Source organism: Myotis myotis, unplaced genomic scaffold (assembly GCF_014108235.1).
Source record: "Myotis myotis isolate mMyoMyo1 unplaced genomic scaffold, mMyoMyo1.p scaffold_m19_p_17, whole genome shotgun sequence".
NCBI lineage: Eukaryota > Metazoa > Chordata > Mammalia > Chiroptera > Vespertilionidae > Myotis > Myotis myotis.
In genome coordinates this window covers 33,111,192-33,128,475 of record NW_023416321.1, presented here as the reverse complement: position 1 = coordinate 33,128,475, position 17,284 = coordinate 33,111,192, and the positions used below count along the sequence as shown (strand labels likewise).

The 17,284-nt window shown below is 39.0% G+C and overlaps 1 protein-coding gene across 14 annotated transcripts in view; it reads left to right on the top strand.

The window, feature by feature from the left end:
- Positions 1-17,284, top strand: part of SSH2 (slingshot protein phosphatase 2) — a 225,269-nt gene that overhangs the window by 52,374 nt on the left and 155,611 nt on the right. For 5 of the 14 annotated variants that reach the window (XM_036340849.1, XM_036340835.1, XM_036340843.1 and 2 more), the window contains one exon: positions 8,612-8,692. The exons of 6 other annotated variants lie outside the window; for them this stretch is intronic. Coding sequence is in view for 5 of the 8 variants with exons in the window: in XM_036340835.1 (XP_036196728.1) it covers positions 8,612-8,692 (81 nt within the window). In the remaining 3 variants the exon portion in view is untranslated. Of the gene's footprint in view, positions 1-5,626; positions 5,650-8,611; positions 8,701-17,284 lie in introns of those variants that run through there. 3 more of the 14 variants (XM_036340839.1, XM_036340840.1, XM_036340834.1) reach the window with 2 other exon arrangements.

Here is a 17,284-nt window from a genome sequence, read left to right as displayed (position 1 = left end):
TTGTGGTTGCCTAGAAGAAGGAACCACCAATTCGTTTTGCTTTAAATTTTGAAGTTGACTCAGTCTAATTATTGCTGTCCTTCTGTGCCATAGATTATATTCTTAATACTAGCCAATGATCTTATATATCTGTGCCATTAATTACAAAGAGGCCTGCGGGAAATACTGTAGTTGGGTCCAATCTAATTTATCAGTCTCTCCAGAAAAAGCAATTTCAAACATTCTGCTGCTACTACTAAGTTTTTAGGAACCTCTTTATGTGCAAGTACATATATATAGTATTGCTTTTAGTACTAATCTTGAGCTTCCTACTTGGCTGGTGTGAATATTGGGTTCTAAAAAACAATCGTTTTCCTAAGTAAAAGTTGCAGAAAAGGAGATTCTATGGTAGGCAGAATGATGGTCCCCCAAAAGAGACCTTATCTTAGTCCCCTATGAACCTGTGAATATATTGTTACATTATGTAAAGGGAGAGGGGAGATTATAGTTGCAGATGGAATTAAGGTAGCTAATCAGATGACTTTAAAAATAGGAAGATTATCCTGTATTATCCCAGTAGGGGCAGAGTAATCACAAGTCCCTTTAAAAGTGGAAGAGGGAAACAGAGAGGAGGTTGGATTGATATGATATGAGAAAGACAATCCGTTTTTGCTGACTTTAAAGATGGAGGAAGGGAGGCAAGGAAAAGGCAAGGAAATTATTCTCCCTGTATTAGTTTGTAAGGGTTGCCATAACAAGTACCATAGACGGGGGCTTAAACTACAAAAATTTATTTTCTTATATTCTGGAGGCTAGAAGTCAGAGGACAAGGTATTCCCAGGGTTGATTTTTTTCTCAGGCCTTTCTCCTTGACTTGTAGATGTCTGTCCTCTCCCTCGGTCTTTACATTGTCTTTCCTCTGCATGTGTGTGTCCTGATCTCTTCCTCTTATAAAGGCACCAGTCATATTGGATTAGGGCCCACCCTAATAACCTCATTTTAACTTAATGACTTCTTTAAAGACCATATCTCCAGATAAAGTCACATTATGTAGTACTAGGAATTAGAACTTCAACATAAAATTTTGGCTGGAGGAACATATTTTAGTCCATAATACTCCCCTGAAGCTTCCAGAAGAAGCATGGGTCTGCCACCACTTTGATAGCAGGACTCTTGACTTCAGAACTATAATTTGTGTTGTTTAAGCCATCAAGTTTGTGGGAATTAGTTATACAGCAAATTATAAAACAAATACAATTACAAATAACTTAATGAAGGACTGATTAACTGAATTGTGGAACATCTATAAAACAGAATATTATGCAGTAATCAAAAATAGTGAAATGAATGCCCATTGACAGGTAAATGGATGAATAAAATATAATATATACATACAATGCAATTCTATTCAATCTTAAAAGGGAAAGAAATTTTGACACATACTACAACAAGGATGAACCTTGAGGACATGCAAAGTGAAAAAAGCCAGTCACAAAAATACAAATACTATGTGATTCCATTTATGAGGTACCTAGAGTAATCAAACTCATAGAAACATAAAGTAGAATAATGGTTGCCCAGGACTGTGGGAGAGGGAAACAAGGTTTTTTTTTTTAACGGGTTTTATATTTCTAGTTTTGCAAAATGAAAAAAGTTCTGGAGATTGGTTGAACAACAATGTGAATATAACACTAATAAACACTATACTTGAAAATTATTAAGATGGTACATTTATGTTATGTTATTTTACCACAGTTTAAAAAATTTTAAATAGTGAAACAAAGATATTGTAAAAGGCAATGATAGAAAAATAGGTATAATGTGAAGTGCTTCCGTTATATATTTTAGAGAAAGGATATATACATATGCAATGCTTTATGTACTCAGAATATCTCAGAAAAGATATTCAAGAAACTGGCATAGTGATTACTTTTGGGAATGGGGTTGTAGAGAACTAGGAAGTAGGGGACAGGGATGAGAAGAAAAATTAAATACTTTTTTTTTTCTTAATTAAATCTTTATTGTTCAGATTATTACATTTGTTCCTCTTTTTTCCCCCCATAACTCCCCTCCTCCCAGTTCCCGCCCCACCCTCCGCCCTCACTCCCCACCCACTGTCCTCATCCATAGGTGCACGATTTTTGTCCAGTCTCTTCCCGCATCTCCCACACCCTTTTCCCCCCAAGAATAGTCAGTCCATTCCCTTTCTATGTCCCTGATTCTATTATGATCACCAGATTATTTATTCACTTGATTCTTAGATTCACTTGTTGATAGATGCATGTTTGTTGTTCATAATTTGTATCTTTACCTTTTTCTTCTTCTTCCTCTTCTTAAAGGATACCTTTCAGCATTTCATATAATACTGGTTTGGTGGTGATGAACTCCTTTAGCTTATCCTTATCTGTGAAGCTCTTTATCTGACCTTCAGTTCTGAATGATAGCTTTGCTGGATAAAGTAATCTTGGTTGTAGGTTCTTGGTATTCATCACTTTGAATATTTCTTGCCATTCCCTTCTGGCCTGCAAAGTTTCTGTTGAGAAATCAGCTGACAGTCGTATGGGTACTCCCTTGTAGGTAACTGAGTTTCTTTCTCTTGCTGCTCTTAAGAGTCTCTCTTTGTCTTTTGCTCTTGGCATTTTAATTATGATGTGTCTTGGTGTGGTCCTCTTTGGATTCCTTTTGTTTGGGGTTCTCCGCGCTTCCTGGACTTGTAAGTCTATTTCTTTCACCAGGTAGGGGAAGTTTTCTGTCATTATTTCTTCAAATAGGTTTTCAATATCTTGCTCTCTCTCATCTTCTGGCACCCCTATAATTCTGATGTTGGTACGCTTGAAGCTGTCCCAGAGGCTCCTTGCACTATCTTCGTATTTTCGGATTCTTTTTTCATTTTGCTTTTCCGGTTGGGTGTTTTTAGCTTCTTCGCATTTCAAATCTTTGTCTTGATTCTTGCGGTCCTCTGGTCTGCTGTTGGGAGTCTGTATAATATTCGTTATTTCAGTCCGTGTATGTTTAATTTCTAGTTGGTTCTTTATCATAACATCGAGGGTCTCATTAGTTTTATTGAGGATCTCATTAAGTTTATCAGCAGCTTCTAGACAGTTCTTGAGAGACCTTAAAAGTGTGGTTCTGAACTGAATATCCTCCATTGACAGTTTTGTTGTTTCTTTGTCTCCGCATTTTTTAATGCTTTCTTGGTGCACCCCCTAGTGGTCTTTGTGTGCAGTCCTCCTGTAGTTAAGCCTTGATTGTTGTAGTTAATACTAGGGGGATTTGACCTCCAGGCCAGCTGGCTGTGATAATCAGCTGTGTCTGCAGTGGGAAAACTTCTGTCCTCTAGGGAGGTGCTAATCTAGCCTTTGCCTGAGGCTATCTGGCAAATGGCTCTGCGCAGGGCTTGGGCGGGGCGGGTGGGTCGCTCGGGCTTGGGATCAACAGGGTGGGCTGGAGAGAGCAGTTATGGTGGCTCTCAGTTCCGTCCCTAGGGTCTCTGCCTCACAGAGCCCCAGCAACCGCTGCAAACCTTGGAGAGAAAGCTGCCTTCGAGTTCCGACTGAAGCCAGACAGTCCCACTTCTCCCATTTGAGTCTGGGTCCCTAGAGACTCGCCCGGATCTGGAGCTCAGAATCTGAGACTCCCTCCCTATTGAAAGCACCAACTGCGCCCTCCGCCGCCAGCCCGCTCCGCGCGCACTCCGTACCTGAGTATTTCACTTCAGCAATGCGCCTCCTCTGAGTCTGGGTATGATATTCTCTTTCCTCCTAGTTGTAGAATTTCCACTCAGCCAGCCTTCCTGTGGTTCTGGGTGCTGTCCGTTCCGTCTTTTAGGTGTGTTTTGATTTGGTTGTTCAAGGCAGCAATCTCCGGCATTAACCTATGCCACCATCTTGGTTCTCCTCGAAAAATTAAATACTTTTGACACCTTCTGAATCTTATTTACCATGTGCATATATTACATATTGAAATAATGTTTCTTACCAAGCTCATAGACACAGAGACAGATTAATGGTTGTCAGAGTTCAGGGATAGGCAAAATGGGTGAAAGGAGTCAAAAGGTACAAATGTGAGTTATAAAAAATGTAAGTTATGGGGATGTAATAATTTTAAAAAGAAATAATGTGTCATTTGGAGTTAGGGACTGCAGAGAGAGTTTTCTCAGGTAGGTCATCCTTAGGCTATGAAATTGCTTTGTCAATCCAGTTACACTTAAGTGTCAGAATAAATAAGACCTACTTCTTGTCTTTGCCTTTAAAGGGTTAAAAGATCTTGGTCCCAAAGCGGTGTTCAGGCTTTAGGGTACACATGCATTTATTGTTTGGGGTCTGTCAGTACATTTTCAAAATCTCTTGTTTCTTTCAGAACAACTACAATGTACTCACTTGATTAGAACTTCCCAAAAAAGGTTGTAGACAGAAAAGATGGAGGAAAAAGGAAAGACAAAAGAAATGCTACCCTCAGTGTTTTCTGTTTCTTAAAAGCACATAACCTCAAACAATATAATTAAAGAGACTTAACAGTAACAACAGGTTTTGACTCTTGTGGGATTATTTCTTAAGACTTCCGCTTGCAAGTTGTTAGATTTTAACACTTTTCAAAACATCCTTCCTTATAGTACATGAGTCCTTGCACCATATATTCCATATAAAGATTGCAGTGTTTTATCACTGTAATTCTTGTTTAGAAGCTGTTCTTGGAACTTCTTGTTATACATGGATGTGTTTTCCTTACCAACAACCTTAGCCTATATTTTTCTCCAAACAATACTTGGCCAAAGGGGCATACTTGGCCACAGAGCCATATCCTTATATTTGTGGGTTTTGGATATCCATAAAAAGCAAAAACAAAACACTATTTTTGAAATCTTTTTAGTTATCTTTTCCTTTGGTTTGGTGTTTTACTGTAACTAATTCAGCACTTAGAAAAGTGCTTAGTACATAGTGGGGGTACAATAAATGCTAATGAATGAGTCCCTGTGAGCTCAATACTCCAGGGTTATGTAGGGAATACAAATTTGTCTTTATTTGGAAGTGAAAAACTTATAATTTTATAGAAGCAAAATTTTCCTAGATGGCAAATGTTTCTTTGAAAGAGAATTTAATCCAAGTGTGTAATTCTTTTACATGTAGGAAGGAGATTATTATTACTATAATAATATTTATTATTGTTGTTAGAAACAACAGTAGTAGTAGCAACATCATGCTAAGTGCTTTACTTTTTTTTTTATTAGCAGCTACAAAAAGTCATGGGAACTAAGGGCTTTTCTTACATTATCATTCATACAGTCTTCCCAACAAGTCTATTGGATAGATGTTATTGTTGTGCCCATTTTCATAGATGAGGAAATTGAGCTCAGAGAGATTAGGTAATAGGTTCAAAATCCCATGGCTAGTAAGTGGCAGGGCCAGTAAATGAACTCAATTTAGTTTAGTTAAGATTTGGACTTGGTACTTCCAATGCAAGAATATGAGTTTAACTTAATTCTCTTCAAAATTTCTACTGCAGTGGCTGAAGGGACATGATAAAATAGAAGGAGGGAGGGTAGGGAAGAAGGGAGAGAAAGAAAAGGAAATTGATATCTGTACTACAAACTGGGTGTGATCTCCATCAGCATGCTAGAACAAACATTGGAGGAGTTTCCACAATATGAAATTCAGACAAGACCATGTTGAGGTAAGGGTCCACCAACCTGAGAAGTACTGTACATATTCTTCGCTTACTAAAAATGTTTGAAACCAAAAATGACTGTTAATTTTTATCTGTTGACCATAAGACAAGTCAAGTAGGTGCTCCTTCACCAAAAGGGATTTTTTCAGGGGTAAAAGAAAGGATTGCATTCCTGTAGATGCAGACATGGCAAGTCCTGTGCACACACTCCATAAGAAGTGGGGAAAAACCCTTTACAAGGGGGAAAAGGAAGTTAAGGAGAGGGGCTGTTACAGCCATAGAGCTCTGTTGTAAACAGAGTTCTTTTTATAGGGTTTTCCTGAGGACATAGGGTTGGAGAGCTCCTCCCACAGGTCTTCCTGATTCTTGTCTAGGTAAAATCTTTTGTCGTAAATTTTGACATATCAAATACCTTTTCGCATCTATTTAAATAATCTTATCGTTTTTCTCAAGAATATGCTGACTTAATAATATGCAAAATTATATTAATATAATTCCTAAATATTAATTCTTGGAATAAGCTCTTCATAGTCATAAACAAAACAGTTTATTCTGCAGAACCCAGGAACAATTCAGGAATTGGAATTACCCAGGACCTCAGAAAGCATAGGAAAGACCTTTTAATTGAATTTCAATTAATAAGTATACAGTAAAGTCTTAAAATAACTGTAAGAATGCAAGTGTCATTATAGGACCTCTTTCTTGAAAGATCATTTTCAAAAAGCTAGTGTAAACATGAAATATTTATAAGAATGAAAACTTTAAAGTCTTAACTAGAGTAATTTGGATTAATTACCTTGTATTTTTCTCTCTTTTCAGTTTGTATATGCTGTGGCAGTGACATTTCACTTTTGATCTGCTTAATATTATCTGTTATCATCTTTTGTAATATAAGAATTTGGGAGAATTGAAAGCAGCTTTGGTTTCTACCTTATAATTCCTTCGAATATTTTATTTGTTATGTATTGAGCCTTTAGCTTTTATAATGTGACTTTTAGAAGTCTTAAAGTATTTTTTAGACTGACTAAAAATAAAAAGACAAATGAGTGTAAATTTTTCCCCCTCCAAAGTGCAAAGGAGTAAGGAATAAAGAGACTATGCATTTGCAGGATTTAGAAAGTGATTTTAAATGCTTGTTTTTTTTCTGAAAGAGGAAGAGGCTAGGGATAACGAAAGATGAGACGTGGTTGTAAGAAGAAAAAACAAAGATAGGCAAAAGATCACAGTCGGAAAAAAAGTAAGAAGGAAATAAACCAATAGAAGGCAGTTCCCAGAAATAGTAATTCTGACCTTTACTTTCTTTCATTTAAGTTTATTTGCACTCTCAAACTCTTAACATCTACAGGTGTTCTGCAGGTTAAAACAGCCTCAGCTTTGAAAAATCAAAGGAGTCAACTAGCATAGCCATAGAGTAGTTATAGATGATTCAGTTTTAGCCACTGGTAGTGAGTTTTTGTTTAACAGCTTATTGAGATATAAATGATACACACACACAAATGCACATGGTTAATGTATTTAATTTGATGAATTTGGACATATGCATACACCTGTGAAGCCATCACTATAATCAAGGTAACAACATATTTATTACCTCCAAAAGTTTCCTTGTGCCCTTTGGGGGTTTTTTGTTTGTTTGTGGTAAGAATATTTAACACGAGATCTATCTTCTTAACAAAAATTTTTCATGTACAATAGAGTATTGTAAACAGTAGGGACTAAGCTGTACAGCAGATCTTATTCATTTTGCATAACTGATACTTTATATCCATTAAACAACAACCCCCATTTCCTCCTCTCCCTCAACCCCTGCAACTACCATCTATTCTGCTACTATGAGTTTAATTATTTTGAATACCTTAAAGAATAGAATCATGCAGTATTTGTCCTGCGGCTGGGTTAATAATTTTACTTAGTATAATTTCCTCCAGGATCATCCATGTTCTCATATATGGCAGGATTTCCTTCTTTTTCTTTTTTCTTTTTTTTTTTAGGCTGAATAATATTTCATTGTATGCAGATACCACATTTTCTTTATTCATTTGTCTGTCAATAGGCATTTGGGTTGTTTCCATCTCTTGGCACTTGTGAAAAATGCTGCAATGAATATGGGAGGGCAGGTATCTCTTTGAGATCCTGATTTCAATGCTTTTGGATTTATACCCAGAAGTGGGATTACTAGATCATGTAGTAGTGAGAAATTTTGATGGCATCAGCATATACATCTCCATGTAGGGATAGCTGGGTTTCTAGCAGCTGTTTCCTAAACAGCAAGCATTTGAATAGAACTTATTGGGTCACACTTGGATATCTCTCTCTCTCTCTCTCATCTCCCTCCCGGTATTGTTAGTCATAATGGGAAAATACTCTTGTGTTACCAGCTAATTGTTTCACTCTATTGTCCTGTTTTCCTTATCACTCTTCCAGATAGATTTTGAAAAAGAGATTGGAGAGTGGAAGGAAGGTTTTAAATTGTGTTTTTGGAATCTGTCAGAGAGACTTGAATAGGGCATGTCTTTTGGCTTGTCTTATAAACACTTGCTAGCAGAGGGCTAATGAAACTAGTGGTTAGATCACCCCCCAATCATGTGCTATATTTTAAAGCCTGTGTCTAAACAGTCATATCAAACATGTACCTTTGAATATGAAGATAAATGAGCACAATCCTACCCATTCTGAGAAGAGTCCAGAGTACATACTATGAAGAGTTAGTAGCACCATTTTTACAGAACATCCCATTGCCTATAAATTGGAAACCACAGAAATGCTTCAGCTAATCAAACATAATTAACTTTTCAATCACCTAAACAATCACCTGTTGGCTTTTTCTTTCCAAAATAGTGATTGCTAATCAGAATTGCAGCTTCTCACCTATGAGCTAACACTGAATCAGTGATTTCTGCTGGCTTTTCCCATCATGCTTGTTGCCCCATTCGTCTGGATCTCTGAAACAATCTTATTTGTATTACAGAGTTCTCAGTTGGAAGACAGTGAATCAGCAGCATTACTTTGCTGTGAATGTGAAGAATCAGAAATCTTTAGTGATTCCAATGTACGTAGGTATATGATTTTATACAGTCTTTGGTGATTGAGTGAAAGCTTTTTGGCTTTTAAACGCAACTGGGATAGTGCCTATTATTTCATCTATTTGACCTCACTCAGCAAAATACCTGGGAAGGCAAATAAGTGACTTAGAATGAATGTATATACAATAGTATGGTATATTTATATGCATAATAAGCTCCCCTCAAAGCATATCTATAAAAAAATAGAAAAATTTTGTATCCTGGGAGCTTGAGTAAGCCTCCCTCAAAAGAGAATATGATTGTTTTTGCTGGGGGCGGGGGGAGGATTCTTTTTCTTTTTCTGGTGAGTAGTATCTTTTTCCCTGTGACAACTGCTTAGCATTGGCGCTGCCACTGTACCTTTATTCCCCCATATACATAGACCTAATACATCCTAGCTGTTGATAATCTTAAGCCAAATAGTGTAATTACTTGGCTGGAGAATCAGCTAGATCATCTTACCTACATTTCATGAGATGTTATTAATTTTATTTATCTCATCTGACCCCCAGCAAAGTTGCCGAATTATTGCAACTTACCCATGGAATCAGGCTAAAGTTACAGAATGACTTAAATTTACTTTTTTAAACGTTAAATATATCTTCCATAAGAATAACTGCCTTTGCTAGCCATGGCTAACCTAGGTTCTACAAACCTCAATGAGAAATCTTGTTTCTGTCAACTTCAGAATGTTTACTGCATAATAGGCACTCTATAAATTTTGTTGACGTTTCATTAATGGAAGCTCTCTCTTCAAGTAAGCTGTGCCTCTCAATTATATATCACCACAGCTCCTTAACTGTCTTCTTTACCTTCATGACACAATGAAGGTGATCACTATTTTAGAATCTCATTTGATTATTATATTGATTTACCTGATTGCACTTCATTCAGCATTGATGAGAAGTCTGGAATGGCATGAAGTCATTATTGTGACTCACGAATAGCTGAAGTGGTGCTCATTTCTCTAGTTCTTGAAAACATTAACTGATGAATTCACATGAACACTCATTTATTGTCAACATTTGCAGATGACAGACAGGGTAGAAAGGTTATATTCTTTGTCTAGTGTGTGATAAGCAGGGGCAGCACTGACATCATATCTCAGCTGACAATCATTAGTGAGTTCATTATCAGCAGGCAGCATCATCATTGACAGAATATGTACCAGCTCCTTGTATAGTATTCTACAAGATTTATTTTGTTCAGTCTGCGCTGCAGTCCTCTGGATTTGGATGGACTTATTGTTTTGACTGCTTTTGTCTTAGAGAGACCAGCGAGTGAAAATCCACATGAAGAATATCTTTATGAAGTTGAACACATGTAGTGAAATGTGATTCTAATTTTAATGGTTTCCTCCTTAGAAATAATTACTTGGGTATATGTATTTGCAGATTACCTGGATTGCTTTTTATTGCCAGAGCTTTCATTCATTTAAGTCAGATTTGTTTTGCTTTTTCTCTTCAGGAGGCAAAAGTAGTTATTTATACTTGGCTGGTTTTTTAAAGGTATTAGATCCTCCTCCATTTTGTTTCTTCAAGGAGTATTTCCCACACTTTTTTCTCTTTTCTTGTCTCCCCATTCGCACCCTCACATCAAAGGAGATTGAAGAGCTCCTTTCCAATTTGAAGACTTAAACTTGAAAAAGAAATTATTTGTAGAGCAAACAAATTGAAATCCACACTTTGAATTTTCTTCAAAGGAAGTGGTATGGCATCTGGACAACTATTTGAAATAGAAGTTAACCTGATGTAAAGGAGAGTAGAAGATAAAGTCAATCTCTGAAGAACTTTCTCTTTAATCTTGGGATAACAGAAATATGAAATTTGGTTAGCTATATTCACTCATTCATTTATGTATGCATTCACTCATTCACCAAGCATTGATTGACAGTCATGTATAAATCATCGGCCCCAGGACTATGGGGGTTAGGCATAAAATGCAGATTCTACTCGAAGAACAAACTTTCAGCAATAAAAAAATAATGTCTGATGTTCTGATGTAAAACATGGTAACTATAGTTGATAAACTATCCTATATAATAAGGAGGTAATATGCAAATTGACCATCATGCCCTCGCACAAGATGGCCACCCCCATGTGGTCACAAGATGGCTGCCCCCATGTGGTCAAAAGATGGCTGCCACAAGATGGCCAGCAGGGGAGGGCAGTTGTGGGCGATCAGGCCAGCAGGGGAGGGCAATTAGGGGTGACCAGGCCTGCAGGGGAGGGCACTTGGGGGCAACCAGGCCTGCAAGGAAGGTTAGTTAGGAGCAACCAGGCCAGCAGGGGAGGGCAGTTGGGGCGACTGGGCCTGCAGGGGAGGGCACTTGGGGGCAACTGGGCCTGAAGGGGAGGGAGGGAAGTTGGGGGGGGGACCAGGCCTGCAGGGGTGGGCACTTGGGGGCGACCTGACCTGCAAGGAAGGTTAGTTAGGAGCAACCAGGCCAGCAGGAGAGGGCAGTTGGGGGCGACTGGGCCTGCAGGGGAGGGAGGGCAGTTGGGGGGGACCAGGCCTGCAGGGGTGGGCAGTTAGGGGCAACCAGGCCAGCAGGGGAGGGCAGTTGGGGGCGATCGGGCCAGCAGGGGAGCAGTTAGGCGTCAATCAGGCTGTCTGGGGAGTGGTTAGGGGGTGATCAGGCTGGTAGGCAGAAGTAGTTTGGGGCAATCAGGCAGGCAGGCAGGCGAGTGGTTAGGGGCCAGCGGTGTCAGATTGTGAGAGGGATGTCCCAGATTGGAAAGGGTGCAGGCTGGGCTGAGGACACCCTCCCCCCAGTGCATGAGTTTTGTGCACCGGGCTTCTAGTCCTATATAATAAAAGCCTAATATGCTAAGTGTCCACTTGTCCATTCAAACAATCAAAGCGTAATATGCTAATGATATGCTAAGGCTGCTCAACCACTCTATGACATGCACTGACCACCAGGGGGCAGACGCTCTGACCAGTAGGTTAGCTTGCTGCTGGGGTCCAGCCCATCAGGACTGAGCGAGCCCTCCCACTGTCCCTCCCCAGCCCCAATCATGCACTGGTGGGGTCCCTCGGCCTGGCCTGTGCCCTCTAGCAATCTGGGACCCACTCAGGGGATGTTGGAGAGCCAGTTTCAGCCTGATCTGGCCAGGCCAAGGGACCCACTGGTGCACGAATTTGTGCACCAGGCCTCTAGTGTGTTGTAAAATTGTTAAAAGAGCGAATCTTAAATGTTGTCACCAGAAGAAAAAAAAAGAATAAATATGTGAAGTGATGGATATGTTAATTAACCAGATGGGGAGGATCTTTTTACAATGTATATGTATATCACATCATCACAATGCTGCACTTTAAATATTTTACACTTTTGTCAATTATACCTCAGTAAAGCTGAAATTTAAAAAAAAAGAATCTACCCTAGGAGAATGAAAAAAACTAATTTTTCAATAAATTAGTTTTATGGATATTCATGGAAATCATTCATATGCAGTACATGGGGAGAAGAGCAGAAATCTGTGAATGAGTGGAAGGAAGTTTGGCTGGAGGCAAAGGGATGACTTTCTCTGGAAGAGGGTTGGCTGCTTTAGATCTTCTGGGGCTTTTCCAGAAGAGAGGAGAGCCCTCAAGGTCTCTGTTCCCACTCAGCCTCTAGGGAACCATATAAAGGATAGAAGCAGCTACTTGCTCCTTCTTCTGTGCACATGGTGGTTGGAGGCCCCAGAGCAGGATGACGGTGTGATTGGAAAAGATCATAGAGGAGGAAGATACTAGCCCTAACTTCAGGAATTTCACTTTGGCTCTAGATAAGAAAGAATATAGGCAGTGACTAGGGCAAGTTGGAATACTAGTGGCTGTAGCAGCCACTGAGACTCCTGAGTGTCCTCTCCATCTCCTACCCACATAACTACTGCTATCCTGCCTTAAAGGAGAAAGGAAGCTCTGCATGAGCTGAGATTCCAATTATTGTGCTGTGGGGGGTCAGCTAGAAACCAATGAATTCATTACTATTGTAGGGTTGTTTCTTCTCCAACCTGGAGATCAGGAAAATGCTTGTTATATTAGTTTATTTTCTAAGAATACAACTCATTTTTTTGTCTCCTTTCCATGCTCTTCTGATCTCACTCTCACCCTCTACAGGAAGAGGGACAAATATAGGTGATTATGCATTTTTTATGGTCTATTCATTTCTTTGCATGGATATTATATCCTCGTAGGGAATGCATTTTTCCTCTGTGCAATCAAACAGCTTTTATGTTTAAACTAGAGGCCCAGTGGCATGAAATTCATGCACTCGGGGGGATCCCTCAGCCTGGCCTGCGCCCTCTTGCAGTCCAGGAGCCCTTGGGGGATGTCCGACCAACAGCTTAGGCAGTCGGACATCCTTAGTGCTGCCGAGGAGGCGGAAGAGGTTCCTGCCACCACCGTTACATTCGCTCTACGTTCACCAGCCGTAGCCCAGCTTCTGGCTGAGCGGCACTCCCCCTGTGGGAGCACACTGACAACCAGGGGGCAGCTCCTGGATTGAATGTCTGCCCCCTGATGGTCAGTGCATGTCATAGCAACCGGTCATTCCGCCGTTCGGTCAATTTGCATATTAGCCTTTTATTATATAGGATAATGCAGTGAAAGGAAGAGGTATTAGCCTTTTGTTGTTAAAGAAAAAGCCACCTTCTAGAATCAAAGGTGGAGAGGTAGACAAAAAGAAAATCTAAAATGTAAAAATTACTTAGTTTAGAATACTTTTTGAAACTGTAGATTTGCATTCTCCTCTAGTGCAGGACAAATATCTCAGAATACAATAGTATCCTTCTAGATGGCATCTGCTATGGATGTTTTCATTTGTATCATTTTGTGGAGTGGGAGAATGGCTTTGGAGAGAGAGAATATTTAACCCAATACTAAATTCAAGATGAAGGATTTAAAAATTTTAAAAAGTTATAGCTTTGGAGTAACCTACCTATATGGATTGAAGATAAAGGGACTTGAATCTTCAGGATTCTTCTAAAGCATCCTGTTTTCTTGTATGTTTTAAGTTTTGGAATAAGGTGAATGGGATGATAAAAACAATGAATGATTTGTTAGCTCAGAAGTAAAACTACACTTAAGAGGGGGAAACTGGCCCTGATGGTTTTGCTCAGTGGATAGCGCATCAGCCTGAGGACTGAAGGGTCTTGAGTTTGATTCAGGTCAAGGGCACATACCCAGGTTGCAGGCTCAACCCCCAGTAGGGGACGTGCAGAAGGCAGCTGATCTCTCGTTGATGTTTCTCTCCCTTTCCCTCTCCCTTCCTCTCTGAAATCAATAATTTAAAAAAAAAAAAAAAGAGGGGGAAACTGCTATCATCATTAAATCTACTTTAGTAAGTCTCTCGCGATTGTGAGCACAAACAAGGTGCTTGTGGATAAACCTGCAGATACAATGATAAGCCAGCTGGCTGGAAGATGGTGATGTAGGCCAACAGTATGTACATGTGGTCATTTTTGATGATTTATGTTTACCCTCTTCCTTTCAGCTCTCTGTACTGTGTGTATTTTTTATTTCTTTTTTATACTCCATTTGCAGAGACACCTTTGCAGTAAGTAACCAACACACACAAATATAAAAAGAACAACAAAAAAAGAAAAATTATTACTAGGGAGATGTGGATTTTATTATGAGTTTCAAGTGGCCAGTTAGTCAACAGCAAACAGTTGTCCCCACCAGGGTTCTGGATTTTTTGAATTGTTTTTGCTTTATCTCTGCCGCATAGTACTAGAGAGATTGCTGATAAGAGCACCTGTTCAGGAAAGGGGATAAAAGTGTTGCTGATGGCAAAAATATGTTTCACCATGAACAGTATTTCTATTTTTTTTTCCTTTGGGTAGGGGTCTGATCCAAATGATTACACTTGTAGAAATCTTCTGTGATGTTAAACTTATTTTTTTTTTTGTTCCAGCGTAAGATATAAGAAAGAATAGCTTGACTGTTTTTGCCCTAGAAAAACAAATGAGAAATAATTTTCAAATTTTCTTTATTTAAAATCTTAATTTATTGGATGACATGAGAAATGAGACTTGTAGTAATCTTGAGTAAAGGGTATTTTAAAATTTTGCTTTGTCATTAACTATGTGGTTCTCATCATGGCTACACTTGGTAACCTTTTTAAAATAATTTAATAACAGAGTCTCACCCCAGTCCAGTTAAATCAGGATCTATGTGAGTGGGACCCAGGTATTGGTATTTTTAAAATGCTCCCAGTATTGTTCTAATGAGAACAGGGGTTAAGGACCATTGTTTTAACTCTAGCTATGCTAATTTTTGCACCTCCATATCAGAGCTTCAATCTCTAATATTTGCTTCCTTGAAGAGTTGATAAAATGTGATATTGACTAGAATCATAAAAGTTGACAGGAGGGTATGTATGCATTTGCTAATTCAGGTACAATACAATTAACTTCTTTTTAGTGAAATTCCTTGGCTAGACTTTTGATAAAAGAGGAGCAAGACCTTAGCCAGGTAGTTCAGGTTGTTAGAACATCATCCTGATACACCAAGGTTGTGGGTTTGATCCCCAGTCAGGGCACATACAAGAATCAACCAATGAATGCATAAATGAACAACAAATCAATTTCTCTCTCTCTCTCTCTCTCTCTCTCTCTCTCTCTCTCTCTCTCTCTCTCTCTCTCTCTCTCTCTCTCTCCCTCCCTCTCTCCCTCCCTCCCTCCCCAACTCCCTTTCTCTCTCATTGATAAATTAAAAAAAATTTTTTTTAAAGAGAGGATAAGATACTGAAATTAATTGATCCAAATCCTTAGTAATCCTGTGATAATGGAAGGATAAAGTTTTCCAAGAGGTTATTTCTCTTCCGGTGTCAACACTACTAGACATAAAGACTAAGAATTAAAGAGCACTATTGTACTTTGTATATTATACTCTTATTGAAATAAAATATACATACACAAAAGTGTACTTATTTTGCACTTTTATGTATATCTTGATGAGTTTTCACAAACACACATCAAGAAATTGTGTAACCTTTACCTAGATCACAAAATGGAGTATTATCATTCCCCATTCACCAATCTCCTCTTCTAACCAGCTCCCCAACCCTTGCCCCCTTCCAGTCACTACTCACCCTCCCAGCCATCACCCCTCAGAAATAACCAGAATCCTGGATTTTGATGTGGGCATCAGGCTCTGTGCTTTAGAGGACCCTCTCTGACCTCCAGAATCAGGGCTTAGCATCATGTATGTAATAGTTAAAGAGCTCAGGTTCAAGGGTCAAAGTCCCACCACATACAGGCTTTGTCACTCCACTTCTCTAAGTCTCACTTCCCCCTTTTGTAAAATGGAGATAATAGTACTTGTCCATAGAGTTGTTATAATAAAATGAGGTAATTTATGGAAAGTATTTAGAGGGCCTGACACATTATCTGTGCTGAGAGCAGGGCAGATACTATAGGATTCCATGGTGTCACCATCTCTTCAACAAAGTCAGAACAATCCACTGTTGTCTGTGAGAATAATTGAGCTCATAGTCCAGCTCTGGAGGGGAGGAGGAGGGGAAAGTGGGCATCCTAATCATCTTTCCTTTTTTTAACCATTCTTTTTTTAAAATTTATCTTTATTATTAAAAGTATTATAGATGTCCTTCTCCTCCCCCATTGACCTCCTCCACCCTGCTCCTGCCCCCTCCCCAGGCCTTCACCACACTATTGTCTGTGTCCATGGGTTATACATATATGCATATAAATTCTTTGTTTAATCTCTCCCCGCCTCCCGTTCTTGATTTAGCTTGTGTCATGTCTAAGTTGTGGCAACTTCTTAAATACATTTAAGTTCATAAAATGGCCATTGGAAGGCTAGAAACTTTCTCTTACACATCTTTATATTTGCCACAGTGCCTAGCACAGTAATTTGCAAAGTGTACATAGTTAATGCCTTGGCTAAAGGAATCTAAATATGATACTCAGGTATACAGTGCTTTCGTGTGCTAGATTTGTACTGATCTGACTTCTGATCCTCCTTTTGACCAGAGACATCTTTTAGAGATGTTATTAAGAGGATACAAAATATAGCAGTGAAATAATTACAGGCAGAAACCAGGAGCTTGACCTGATTTTTAAAAATCAACCAAATAAAAGCTCCAGCTAGCCGAGTTAGCTTTCTTCTATAATCTGAGGTGAGTCTGTTCTGGTGTACTTACCCCTTATATTAGTTTAGGAGAGTGGTGAAAACAGGAAATGGCAGGGCTTTAGGGTTTTTTTTATTAATAAAATTGTATAGACTTCTTTTTTTAGATTATAGTTTGGAAATAATTTACCTTTTGGTAGGTAAGCAAGACAACTTATTGAGCACTTACTATTTTCTAGACATGCTAAATGATTTTCATTCAATTTAGTGCTGAATCCAAGTTTTCCAGGTTAAGTACTTTTAGTATCTCTTGTTTAAAGCTGAAGAAACAGAGGCTTGCACTTGCCTAAAGCATGCGGCAATGCTGCTAACAACAGCCAAGCCTGCTTGACACTTCCTGCTTGAGCTCTCAACCCGATTGCCTTTGCCTTTGAATGGAATATTGTTATTCTGGTGTTAAGAGGTAAGGGGCAAATGGAATAGTGGTTCTCAACTCTGCT